At 46.4% G+C, this 13,495-nt stretch overlaps 1 protein-coding gene across 1 annotated transcript in view; it reads right to left on the bottom strand.

Moving 5' to 3' along the window:
• Positions 1–811: 811 nt before the first annotated feature.
• LOC128698839 (cell adhesion molecule 2) overlaps positions 812–13,495 on the bottom strand; it is a 46,434-nt gene continuing 33,750 nt past the window's right edge. Inside the window, exons 4-6 of the mRNA XM_070097666.1 lie at positions 12,468–12,610; positions 8,332–8,554; positions 812–5,260 (exon numbers count right to left, since the gene is read on the bottom strand). Coding sequence (XP_069953767.1) covers positions 5,190–5,260; positions 8,332–8,554; positions 12,468–12,610 — 437 coding nt within the window. The 3' untranslated portion in view covers positions 812–5,189. The remainder of the gene's footprint in view (positions 5,261–8,331; positions 8,555–12,467; positions 12,611–13,495) is intronic.

The raw sequence follows: 13,495 nt of genomic DNA, 5'->3' as shown, positions 1-13,495 counted from the left end.
CTTGCCTGCAGTATAACACTGAAATTATAGGAATGAAGTGATTTATATATTGATATACTAGTGTGTGTGTGTGCACTCACCTAGCTGTGGTTGCAGGGGTCGAGTCACAGCTCTTGGCCCCGCCTATTCACTGAATGTGTGTGTGTGTGTGTTTTATTTAATTTTATTATTTTTTAAAGTTTCATTGTTTAACTTGCTTTATTTTCCTTATTTAAATAGATTCTTTAGTTCCATTGTTTTTCTGGGAGGTTTGAAGCCTATCTACTACACGAGGGTCAGTAAGGCAACATGTCACCACCAAACAAGAATACTTTAATACAGTGGACCCCCGCATAACGATTACCTCCGAATGCGACCAATTATGTAAGTATATTTATGTAAGTGCGTTTGTACGTGTATGTTTGGGGGTCTGAAATGGACTAATCTACTTCACAATATTTCTTATGGGAACAAATTCGGTCAGTACTGGCACCTGAACATACTTCTGGAGTGAAAAATTATCGTTAACCGGGGGTAAACACACAGAGGGGCTCCACTTTACTCTCTCTTTTCTACCACTTTATTCACGGCATTTTCACTCTATTATGCACTAAAGTTGGCGTTCTCTTCTTGCACTCTTCACGTTTTACATACTTATTCACTCATAATACTCTCTAATATATTCACTCGCACTTAAGTGCGAGTACCACAATAATTCCACACAAATATCTTGGTGTTGCTCACTTTCCTCAGGCTGTTTCAATAATTTTATTCCCCCAAAATATTGATCACCATCGTGTTGTCAGCTGATCGTAGCTGGAGTGAAGGAGGAAGAGGGGGGAGGAGGAGAAGGAGGAGGAGGGGGAAGAGGGGGAAGAGGAGGAGAAGGAGGAGGAGGAGGAGGAGGAAGAGAAGGAGGAGGATGAGGAGGGGAAGAGGAGAAGGAGGAGGGGGAAGAGGAGGAGAAGGAGGAGGGGGAAGAGGAGGAGAAGAAGGAGGGGGAAGAGGAGGGGGGAAACTAAAGCAATTACGGATAAGTGTGTCTATTCTTCTTCAATGTATATCAATTATTTCTCTTCGATAAAGGTTTTAGTGATTTTTATTGGGTAGTTTGGAACGGTGTTTTGTATACTGATACTTGCTCCTAGAGATAGCTTTTATCTGGTGAGTTAGCTAGGTTTAATGCCTATCTGCTACACTAGGGTTAGTAAGGTTCAATATCATCTGTACATCACTTGTTAATGACACTAAACGTTTAATTGGGGATTTATGTAAACTCTCAATGTATATACGCTGAGATATACACACCTCTCGGAGAAGGACATATACACTGATTTATGTATGTCTCTGAGAGTTTTCTTTATTCACTGTTTTAGGTATAAAAGTATTCCTGTTTGGTATTAAACATGTGACGCGTAGCACTAATGATCCTCGTGTAGTAGATAGACTTGAAACCCAATTATTGAATCTAACCTTTCGGCGTATATACAATGAGGGATACACGTCTCTCGGTATATATACACTGAGACATTCATATCTCGGTGTATATACACAGAAATAAATGCATCTCAACATATAAACACACAGAGAAATACACTTCTCGGTGCACACACACACACACACACACACACACACACACACACACACACACACACACACACACACACACACACACACATACACACACACAAATCCAAAATTCATCACTTCTGATTTATGTATTATATCTTAGCCACTTTCTCCACATCCAAAATTTTTCAGTTCATTTTAGACTCCTAGGAAAAAAAGAGGGGGATTGAAAATTAAAACCAGATCAGTAAGGAGGCTTTTGGTGTGTTGAGGCGGCAGTAACTGAGCCTTAAAGACAGGAGGGGAGTCGAAGCCTGTAGCCCATTGAGCTTTAGAAGTATGAATGCCAGGCTGGAAGGCAGGGGGAGATAAGGAGCTTTGCAAAGCTCTAAACGGGGCCAGATAAACGCTCTACTGAGGGAAAAATAATACATTTCCTCAGAATTATTCGTTGTTCTTCCTGTGTCTTTCTCGGTAAAAAGATAAATAATAGTCAGTATCACATCTACCATCTCATCCTGTCACCAGTTATTATTAATTTAAATGTTGAAAATGGTATAAAATACTGACAAGTTGATGATTAAGACACATGTGGAACAGTTGGGTGTTTTTATTCTTGATGTCTTTCTAATTGTTCCAGAAATGGAGCTGAATTCTTCTCCAGGCTGAGGGACTGACCACCTTGTTCCAGACAATGGAGCTGAATTCTTCTCCAGGCTGAGGGACTGACCACCTTGTTCCAGACAATGGAGCTGAATTCTTCTCCAGGCTGAGGGACTGACCACCTTGTTCCAGACAATGGAGCTGAATTCTTCTCCAGGCTGAGGGACTGACCACCTTGTTCCAGACAATGGAGCTGAATTCTTCTCCAGGCTGAGGGACTGACCACCTTGTTCCAGACAATGGAGCAGAATTCTTCTCCAGGCTGAGGGACTGACCACCTTGTTCCAGACAATGGAGCTGAATTCTTCTCCAGGCTGAGGGACTGACCACCTTGTTCCAGACCATAGAGCAGAATTCTTCTCCAGGCTGAGGGACTGACCACCTCAAATACTAGTTTCTTCAAGGTTGATAGACTGATTACATCAACTTTACTTGGCTGCTACTCCTGCTGCCTCCATATTTGACTGAAGAAGCCTACTGTGTAGGCGATAACGTTTTAACAGTAAAGATACGAAACTGTTGGACATGTGTCTTAATCATAATTTATTTGTAACCCACAGTGGATTACATCTGAATATTTTACACAGTTCATGGGTCATGTATTAACCTGGACGAGGTCACAGACTACAGCTTCCATTCCAGTAGTTGTTCATCACTTTCAGAATTTAACTCAAAACATTGGCAAAATATAACTGTTTTGTGTGTCTCTCTTCAGAGATACAGGCAGCAGCTGTCAGTTGGCAAAACTGCCAGTTCTCTCTCTCTGTCTGCTTGACTGCTTCCCCATCAGGAACGATAAATGCCTGCTGGATGACACAAGGTACACCAGGCAGTGTTAAGTTATCCCGGAGAACTATAGAAAATTAAGTTCTTGACCGCAACACAGCCTTGTATGTCTCACTCACCTGCACGCTGGCACTAAGACAGCAGGTGCTGCCTCTTTACCTATGGCATAAGACATTTTCAGTGCATATCAAACCTGTACTATGCACCTGGCTCTTGATGGATCTCTATTCATGACTTAATGAAGCTGTACAAAGAGCCGGATGCAGTCCATAACAAAAGCTCATCACTAAATGCATTCCCGCTTCATCTGTCAACTCCTGTCTCTCCCGTCTTGGAAATTACCGGTGTGGAGGGAGAGGCTGAGAGCGCCAGTGGTGGTTGAGGCTGCATCCTGCACTCACACTCTCTTCCTTGCTTCTCCCAGAGTTCATTTGCAGGCAATGAATTCATGAGGTGGAGGAGGAAAGTGCATTTTTTTGTTACTCTCACCAGTTTATTCAAGCCGGGAGGAATAAATCACGATACTGAGGTGGAAAAGAAGAAGAATGCTAGCGCAAATAAATGAATGCGAAGAACGTAAGATGGATAGATAAATAGATAGATAGATAGACAGATAGATAGATAGATAGATAGATAGATAGATAGATAGATAGGTAGATAGATAGATAGATAGATAGAGAGAGAGGGAGAGAGGGAGAGAGATGGAGGGGGGAGGAGAGAAGAAGAATATGGGCTGTTCATAACCCACATATTTGCAGTCCCTTTCTTGAGGGGTTCGGAACCCAAGTTCTCTCCCCTCCCCTTTTCCTCCCCTTTCTCCCTCCCAGAATAAAGACCAGTACTTCTCTGGGTTACTATTGAGCATCATTTCGTAGCTTAGTATGTGTGTGTCTCCTCTTGTTGTCCAGCTGGAGACTGTGACGTAATGAGGGGAATTTTATGTTGTATTTCCAGCCTAACGCAGGACCATACTGTAGGACCATACTGTAGGACCATACTGCAGGACCATACTGCAGGACCATACTGCAGGGATCATACTGCAGGACCATACTGCAGGGATAATACTGCAAGAACCATACTGCAGAACCATACTGCAGGACCATACTGCAGGGACCATACTGCAGGACCATACTGCAGGACCATACTGCAGGACCATACTGCAGAGACCATACTGCAGGACCATACTGCAGGACCATACTGCAGGACCATACTGCAGGACCATACTGCAGGACCATATTGCAGGACCATACTGCAGGACCATATTGCAGGACCATACTGCAGGACCATACTGCAGGACCATATTGCAGGACCATACTGCAGGACCATACTGCAGGACCATACTGCAGGACCATACTGCAGGACCATATTGCAGGACCATACTGCAGGACCATACTGCAGGACCATATTGCAGGACCATACTGCAGGACCATACTGCAGGACCAAACCACAAGACTATTCCATAGGCCCAGGAGAGTAGGCCTGTGGACTGGCTGAGATAAACAATAAACATATAACACACACACGGGAGAGACGGTCTCTTCGTCTCTATCTCCTTTTTGATAGTGCTTGTCTTAGTGCAGGCTCCTAGGGTAGACTCCTAGGGCAGGTTCCTAGGGTAGACTCCTAGGGCAGGTTCCTAGGGTAGACTCCTAGGGCAGGCTTCTAGGGCAGACTCCTAGGCCAGACTCCTAGGGTAGACTCCTAGGGCAGACTCCTAGGGCAGGTTCCTAGGGTAGACTCCAAGGGCAGGCTCCTAGGGCAGACTCTTAGGCCAGACTCCTAGGGTAGACTCCTAGGGCAGACTCCTAGGGCAGGTTCCTAGGGCAGACTCCTAGGGCAGGCTCCTAGGCCAGACTCCTAGGCAGACTCCTAGGGCAGACTCCCAGGGCAGGCTCCTAGGGCAGACTCCCAGGGCAGACTCCTAGGGCAGACTCCTAGGGCAGGTTCCTAGGGCAGACTCCTAGGGCAGGCTCCTAGGCCAGACTCCTAGGCAGACTCCTAGGGCAGACTCCTAGGGCAGGCTCCTAGGGCAGGCTCCTAGGCCAGACTCCTAGGCAGACTCCTAGGGTAGACTCCCAGGGCAGACTCCCAGGGCAGACTCCTAGGGCAGACTCCCAGGGCAGGCTCCTAGGGCAGACTCCCAGGGCAGGCTCCTAGGGCAGACTCCTAGGGCAGACTCCTAGGGCAGACTTCTAGGGCAGACTCCGGACTACATGGAAGAAGGTGAGGCTGACGATAGTCCAAGTGGTTGGCAGATGATGTCCTGGGGGAGAGACGATGATACATCAAGAAGGGGCAGACATATCCGTGGAAGGAAAGAGGGGAGGGGGTGTAGATAAAGTGGGAGGAGGTGTAGAGAAGGTGGGAGGAGGTGTAGAGGTGGGCGGGGGTGTAGAGCAGGTGGGAGGGGGTGTAGAGAAGGTGGGAGGAGTGTAGAGAAGGTGGGAGGGGGGTGTAGAGAAGGTGGGGAGGGGTGTAGAGAAGGTGGCAGGGGTGTAGAGAAGGTGGGAGGGGGTGTAGAGAAGGTGGGCGGGGGTGTAGAGTAGGTGGGAGGGGGTGTAGAGAAGGTGGGTGGGATGTAGAGAAGGTGGGAGGGGGTGTAGAGAAGGTGGCAGGGGTGTAGAGAAGGTGGGAGGGGGTGTAGAGAAGGTGGGAGGGGGTGTAGAGTAGGTGGAAGGGGGTGTAGAGAAGGTGGGAGGGGTGTAGAGAAGGTGGGAGGGGGTGTAGAGAAGATGGGAGGGGGTGTAGAGATGGTGGGAGAGGGTGTAGAGAAGGTGGGAGGGGGTGTAGAATAGGTGGGAGGGGGTGTAGAGAATGTGGGAGGAGGTGTAGAGAAGGTGAGAGGGGGTGTAGAGTAGGTGGGAGGGGTGTAGAGAAGGTGGGAAGGGGTGTAGAGAAGGTGGGAGGGGGTGTAGAGAAGGTGGGAGGGGGTGTAGAGAAGGTGGGAGGGGGTGTAGAGAAGGTGGGAGGGGTGTAGAGAAGGTGGGAGGGGGTGTAGAGAAGGTGGGAGGCGGTGTAGAGTAGGTGGGAGGGAGTGTAGAGAAGGTGGGAGGATGTGTAGAGAAGGTGGGAGGGGGTGTAGAGTAGGTGGGAGGGGGTGTAGAGAAGGTGGGAGGGGTGTAGAGAAGGTGGGAGGGGGTGTAGAGAAGGTGGGAGGGGGTGTAGAGAAGGTGGGAGGGGGTGTAGAGGTGGTGGGAGGGGGTGTAGAGAAGGTGGGAGGGGTGTAGAGTAGGTGGGTGTGGGTGTAGAGAAGGTGGGAGGTAGTGTAGAGAAGGTGGGAGGGGGTGTAGAGTAGGTGGGAAGGGTGTAGAGAAGGTGGGAAGGGGTGTAGAGAAGGTGGGAGGGGGTGTAGAGAAGGTGGGAGGGGGTGTAGAGAAGGTGGGAGGGGTGTAGAGAAGGTGGTAGGGGGTGTAGAGAAGGTGGGAGGGGGCGTAGAGATGGTGGGAGGGGGTGTAGAGAAGGTGGGAGGGGGTGTAGAGTAGGTGGGAGGGGGTGTAGAGAAGGTGGGAGGAAGTGTAGAGAAGGTGGGAGGGGGTGTAGAGTAGGTGGGAGGGGTGTAGAGAAGGTGGGAAGGGGTGTAGAGCAGGTGGGAGGGGGTGTAGAGAAGGTGAGAGGGGGTGTAGGAAGAGAGGGAGGGGTGTAGCGATGAAGACAAGGGAATAAGAAAGAAAAAAGAGAATAAGAAAGAAGAAAAGAGAATAAGGAAGAGGGAAGCAGAATATTTTCTCAATTCTAATTATATATTTAATTTTTCAAAACAAAGATTACGATTTTTGACTTAATATAAATTTTGAAAAATGTCAAAAGAGTCGGCATTTTTGACTCAAAAAATGCATTGAAGTGATGAGGAAGAGCGCTAGACCCGTGGGGGACACAGATGAATTTTTTTACAAATGAGGAAGTTACCGCTTGATTTATATCATAGAAAACGATGAGCTCTAAAACACTGGGTTCTAAAACACTGGGTTCTAAAACACTGGGTTCTAAAACACTGGGTTCTAAAACACTGGGTTCTAAAACACTGGGTTCTAAAACACAGGGTTCTAAAACACAGGGTTCTAAAACACAGGGTTCTAAAACACAGGGTTCTAAAACACTGCGTTCTAAAACACTGGGTTCAAAAACACTGGGTTCTAAAACACTGGGTTCTAAAACACTGGGTTCTAAAACACTGGGTTCTAAAACACTGGGTTCTAAAACACAGGGTTCTAAAACACAGGGTTCTAAAACACAGGGTTCTAAAACACAGGGTTCTAAAACACTGGGTTCTAAAACACTGGGTTCTAAAACACAGGGTTCTAAAACACAGGGTTCTAAAACACAGGGTTCTAAAACACAGGGTTCTAAAACACTGGGTTCTAAAACACTGGGTTCAAAAACACTGGTTTCTAAAACACTGGATTCTAAAACACTGGGTTCTAAAACACTGGGTTCTAAAACACTGGGTTCTAAAACACTGGGTTCTAAAACACAGGGTTCTAAAACACAGGGTTCTAAAACACAGGGTTCTAAAACACTGGGTTCTAAAACACTGGGTTCTAAAACACTGGGTTCAAAAACACTGGGTTCTAAAACACTGGGTTCTAAAACACTGGGTTCTAAAACACTGGGTTCTAAAACACAGGGTTCTAAAACACAGGGTTCTAAAACACAGGGTTCTAAAACACTGGGTTCTAAAACACTGGGTTCAAAAACACTGGTTTCTAAAACACTGGGTTCTAAAACACTGGGTTCTAAAACACTGGGTTCTAAAACACTGGGTTCTAAAACACTGGGTTCTAAAACACAGGGTTCTAAAACACAGGGTTCTAAAACACAGGTTTCTAAAACACTGGGTTCTAAAACACTGGGTTCTAAAACACTGGGTTCAAAAACACTGGGTTCTAAAACACTGGGTTCTAAAACACTGGGTTCTAAAACACTGGGTTCTAAAACACAGGGTTCTAAAACACAGGGTTCTAAAACACAGGGTTCTAAAACACTGGGTTCTAAAACACTGGGTTCTAAAACACAGGGTTCTAAAACACTGGGTTCTAAAACACAGGGTTCTAAAACACAGGGTTCTAAAACACTGGGTTCTAAAACACAGGGTTCTAAAACACTGGGTTCTAAAATTCACACACACACACACACACACACACACACATATATATATATATATATATATATATATATATATATATATATATATATATATATATATATATATATATATATATATATATATATATGTATATATATATATATATATATATATATATATATATATATATATATATATATATATATATATATATGTATACACATATTCATATACATATACATAACGCCCACCCGCAGAGCCGTATGGGTGATTGAAGGCGGCGCTGGAGGCTGGGTCTAGGTATATGTCTTTGGAGGCTGCGTTAGAGTGATCTCCAACAGTAGCCGTGCAGGTGACTCTGGCCAGGTTGTTGTGGAAGTATTCTGGTGCCATCCAGCGAAGACCCAGGGTGGAGGTCACACGACCACGGTGGTCCTCGAAGTCCGCGTACCTTACCACGTTGAGGTCTCTCACCTGTGGAGAGATGAGAGATCTCAAGTGATAGAGACGGTGAGAAGTAAAGAGGAAGAAAATGGGAGTGGGGGGTGAGACATCGAAGTAAAGGAGGGGAGAGGTAAAACATCGATGGAGAGGAAGGAAGAGAGCTAGACATCGCAGGAGGGGAAGGGAAAGAAAAAAAATGGGCTGATGAAAGTATGGAGAGATAAACCAGAGATATTGGAGAGAAGGAAGGAATTAGGGAGGAAGCAACAGAGAGAGAGAGAGAGAGAGAGAGAGAGAGAGAGAGAGAGAGAGAGAGAGAGAGAGAGAGAGAGAGAGAGAGAGAGAGAGAGAGAGAGAGAGAGAGAGAGAGAGTGGTGAGAAATAAGAAAAAAAGAGAACATGTAATATACATTTATTCATTGATTCAAGTGTATATTTTGCATCTCAGATTTGTAGAGAGTGAATAAAACACACACACACACACACACACACACACACACACACACACACACAAAGAGAAATGGGAGGAAATGGGAGGAAATGAAAAAGGAGAGCAGAATTACACAGGAACAAGTGGAAGGACAAGCACACACCCCAGAAACACCTGCAGAAGGACTCCAGCCACGACACCCCCAAGGCAACTGAACATTCCAAACCAACCATCACACACCGATCCCTCTGTTTCCACCCCCCGCACCACAGTTACAGTATTAGAACAGAAGTTGAAGGTTTGGTACACAAATGCAGATGGATTAACGAATAAACATGAGGAATGGCAAGAAAGAATCAATGAGAAGTCCCCAGACATCATAGCAGTTACAGAAACAAAACTCACGGGGACAGTAACAGATGCAATCTTCCCACCAGGATACCAGATCATGAGGAAAGATAGAAGGGGCAGGGGGGGAGGTGGGGTTGCTCTGCTTGTAAAAAACAGATGGAAATTCGAGAAAATGGAAGGTATAGATGAGACGGGAGAAAGAGACTACATAGTAGGTACACTTCAGTCTGGGGAACACAAGGTGGTCATTGCAGTGATGTATAATCCACCACAGAACTGCAGGAGGCCAAGAGAGGAATATGAAGAGAGCTACAGAGCAATGGTGGACACACTTGCTGAGGTGGCAAGAAGAGCTCACTCCAGCAGAGCAAAGTTGCTGGTTATGGGGGATTTCAACCACAGGGAGATTGACTGGGAAAACCTGGAGCCACATGGGGTCCCGAAACATGGAGAGCCAAGATGATGGACGTGGTGCTGGAAAACCTCATGCACCAACATGTTAAGGACACTACCAGAGTGAGAGGGGAGGATGAACCAGCAAGATTGGACCTTGTGTTCACCCTGGGCAGTTCAGACATTGAGGACATCACGTATGAGAGTCCCCTAGGAGCTAGCGACCACGTGGTTCTGTGCTTTGAATATATAGTAGAGCTGCAAGTGGAGAGAGTAACAGGAGTTGAATGGGAAAAGCCTGGCTATAAAAGAGGGGACTACATAGGGTTGAGGAACTTCCTGCAGGAGGTCCCGTGGGACAGAGAACTGGCAGGAAAGCCAGTAAATGAAATGATGGAATATGTAACAACAAGATGCAAGGAGGCAGTGGAAAGGTTTACTCCCGTGGGCAACAGTAACAACGGGAAGACCAGAACGAGCCCCTGGTTTACCCGACGGTGTAAGGAGGCAAAAACAAAGTGCAATAGAGAATGGAAAAAGTATAGAAGGCAGAGAACACGCGAAAATAGGGAGATCAGTCGCAGAGCCAGGAACGAGTACGCACAGGTAATGAGGGAGGCCCAGCGACAGTATGAAAATGACATAGCATCGAAAAACAAGACTGACCCGAAACTGTTGCATAGCCACATCAGGAGGAAGACAACAGTCAAAGACCAGGTTATCAGATTAAGGACAGAAGGGGGAGAACTCACAATAAATGACCAGGAGGTATGTGAGAAGCTAAACAGGAGATTTAAGGAAGTTTTTACAGTAGAGACAGGAAAAGCTGTGGGAAGTCAGCACAGAAGGGAACATCAAGAGGGAATATACCACCAAGTGTTGGATGACATACGAACAACCGAGGAGGAGGTGAAGAAGCTGCTAAGTGACCTTGATACCTCAACGGCGATGGGACCGGACAACATCTCCCCATGGGTCCTTAGAGAAGGAGCAGAGATGCTGTGCGTGCCTCTAACCACAATCTTCAACACATCCCTTGAAACTGGGCAACTACCTAAGAAATGGAAGACAGCAAATGTAGTCCCCATATTTAAGAAAGGAAACAGAAACGAGGCGCTAAACTACAGACCTGTGTCTCTGACATGTATTGTGTGCAAAGTCATGGAGAAGATTATCAGGAGGAGAGTGGTCGAACACCTAGAACGGAACAAGATTATAAATGAAAACCAGAATGGGTTCATGGAAGGCAAATCTTGTTTCACAAACCTCCTGGAGTTTTATGACAAGGTAACAGAAGTAAGACAAGAGAGAGAGGGGTGGGTAGATTGCGTTTTCCTAGACTGCAGGAAGGCCTTTGACACAGTTCCCCACAAAAGATTAGTGCAGAAGCTGGAGGATCAGGCGCATGTAACAGGGAGGGCACTGCAATGGATAAGGGAATACCTGACAGGGAGGCAGCAACGAGTCACGGTACGTGAAGAGGTATCACAGTGGGCGCCTGTGACGAGCGGGGTCCCACAGGGGTCAGTTCTAGGGCCAGTGCTATTTTTGATATATGCGAACGACATGATGGAAGGAATAGACTTTGAATTGTCCCTATTCGCAGATGATGTGAAGTTGATGAGAAGAATTAAATCGGATGAGGATGAGGCATGACCGCAAAGAGACCTGGACATGCTGGACACGTGGTCCAGAAACAGGCTTCTCGAATTCAATCCTGCCAAATGCAAAGTCATGAAGATTGGGGAGGGGCAAAGAAGACCGCAGACAGAGTATAGGCTAGGTGGACAAAGACTACAGACCTCACTCAGGGAGAAAGACCTTGGGGTGACCATAACACCGAGCACGTCACCGGAGGCACACATCAACCAAATAACTGCTGCAGCATACGGGCGCCTGGCAAACCTGAGAATAGCGTTCCGATACCTTAATAAGGAATCGTTCAAGACACTGTACACTGTGTATGTTAGGCCCATACTGGAGTATGCAGCACCAGTCTGGAACCCACACCTGGTCAAGCACGTCAAGAAGTTAGAGAAAGTACAAAGGTTTGCAACAAGGCTAGTCCCAGAGCTCAGGGGAATGTCGTACGAGGGAAGGTTGAGGGAAATCGGACTGACGACACTGGAGGACAGAAGGGTCAGGGGAGACATGATAACGACATACAAGATACTGCTGGGAATAGACAAGGTGGACAGAGATAGGATGTTTCAGAGAGGGGACACAGGAACAAGGGGTCACAACTGGAAGCTGAAGACTCAGACGAGTCACAGGGACGTCAGGAAGTATTTCTTCAGTCATAGAGTCGTCAGGAAGTGGAATAGCCTAGCAAGTGAAGTAGTGGAGGCAGGAACCATACATAGTTTTAAGAAGAGGTATGATAAAGCTCAGGAAGCAGAGAGAGAGAGGACCTAGTAGCAATCAGTGAAGAGGCGGGGCCAGGAGCTGAGTCTCGACCCCTGCAACCACAATTAGGTGAGTACAATTAGGTGAGTACACACACACACACACACACACACACACACACACACACACACACACACACACACACACACACACACACACACAAACACACACATCTTTTTACACCAGTTCAATAACTCAAGACTCTGATCACTTTTCCGAATAACTCAAGAAACTAACCACTCACCCGGAGGTACCAGCAACTAGATGCGAAGCTCACCGGTTATCCGGAAGTTGTCTACTCGTTAGAGAACTCACCGCTTATGCGGAAAACTGACCGTTTATCCGGACACTGATGAAACTCACCGGTCTTCCATTGATTTTCCACGTAATATGTGCTCTTGGCTTGGTTCCTCTAGCAGTACAGTTGATCTGGATGGTCTCTCCAGCACGGTATGTAGGAGGGTCGGGGTTGGCCCAGGAGTGGATCTCAACTTGTTTGGGTGGCACTGTGGGTGGATATGTGGGAATTAGACGGAACTGTGGGTGAACATGGGGAAGTTAGATAGCACTGTGGGTGGATATGGGAGATTTTTGTAACTGTGGGTTCGTACGTGGTATTAGTGGGCACTCTGGGTGGGCATGTGTGGATTAAGAGGCACTCTAAGTGGATAGATTGGAAGGGTACATGGCTACCTGGATGGATAGGCGTAGGTTAGGAAATATTGTGAGTGAATAGGTCGAATTAGGAAGCACCAGAGGATGGATAGATGGACTTAGGTGTCTCTGTGGGTGGGTAGGAGAAGGATAGTTGATGCTGTGCATGAAGAAAGCAAGGTCAGATGATGCTGTGAATGAAGAGAGGAAGGTTAGATGATGCTGTGAACAGACAAACACAGATGAATGCTGCATAATGCTAAAGATTCACATAAAATAACCCAACCCAGCTCTCTAATGATGTCAGTGATTATCTGTAGACTAATTAGCCAATTAATCAGTGGTATAATAATTCACAGTAGATTAAAATCTATTTTCACACACATACACATACACACACACACACACACACACACACACACACACACACACACGCACACACGTACACACGCACATACACACACGCACATACACACGCACATACACACACACACACACACACACACACACACACACACACACACACACACACACACACACACACACACACACACACACACACACACACACGCACATACACACACATACACACAAGACAAACATGAGACAATATAATATAGATCCTTTACCAGCAGCATAAGAAAAGCAATTTCTTTAACGAACGCTAAGAATAAAAACAACTGTGCCAATGACCTATGGTCCTAGACTTTGGGGACACCCTGTACATCACTTGTGAA

This window comes from Cherax quadricarinatus, chromosome 59 (genome assembly GCF_038502225.1).
Source record: "Cherax quadricarinatus isolate ZL_2023a chromosome 59, ASM3850222v1, whole genome shotgun sequence".
In the NCBI taxonomy this organism is placed as follows: domain Eukaryota; kingdom Metazoa; phylum Arthropoda; class Malacostraca; order Decapoda; family Parastacidae; genus Cherax; species Cherax quadricarinatus.
The sequence above is the reverse complement of the archived record's forward strand: the minus strand, read 5'-3'. Positions and strand labels throughout refer to the sequence as shown.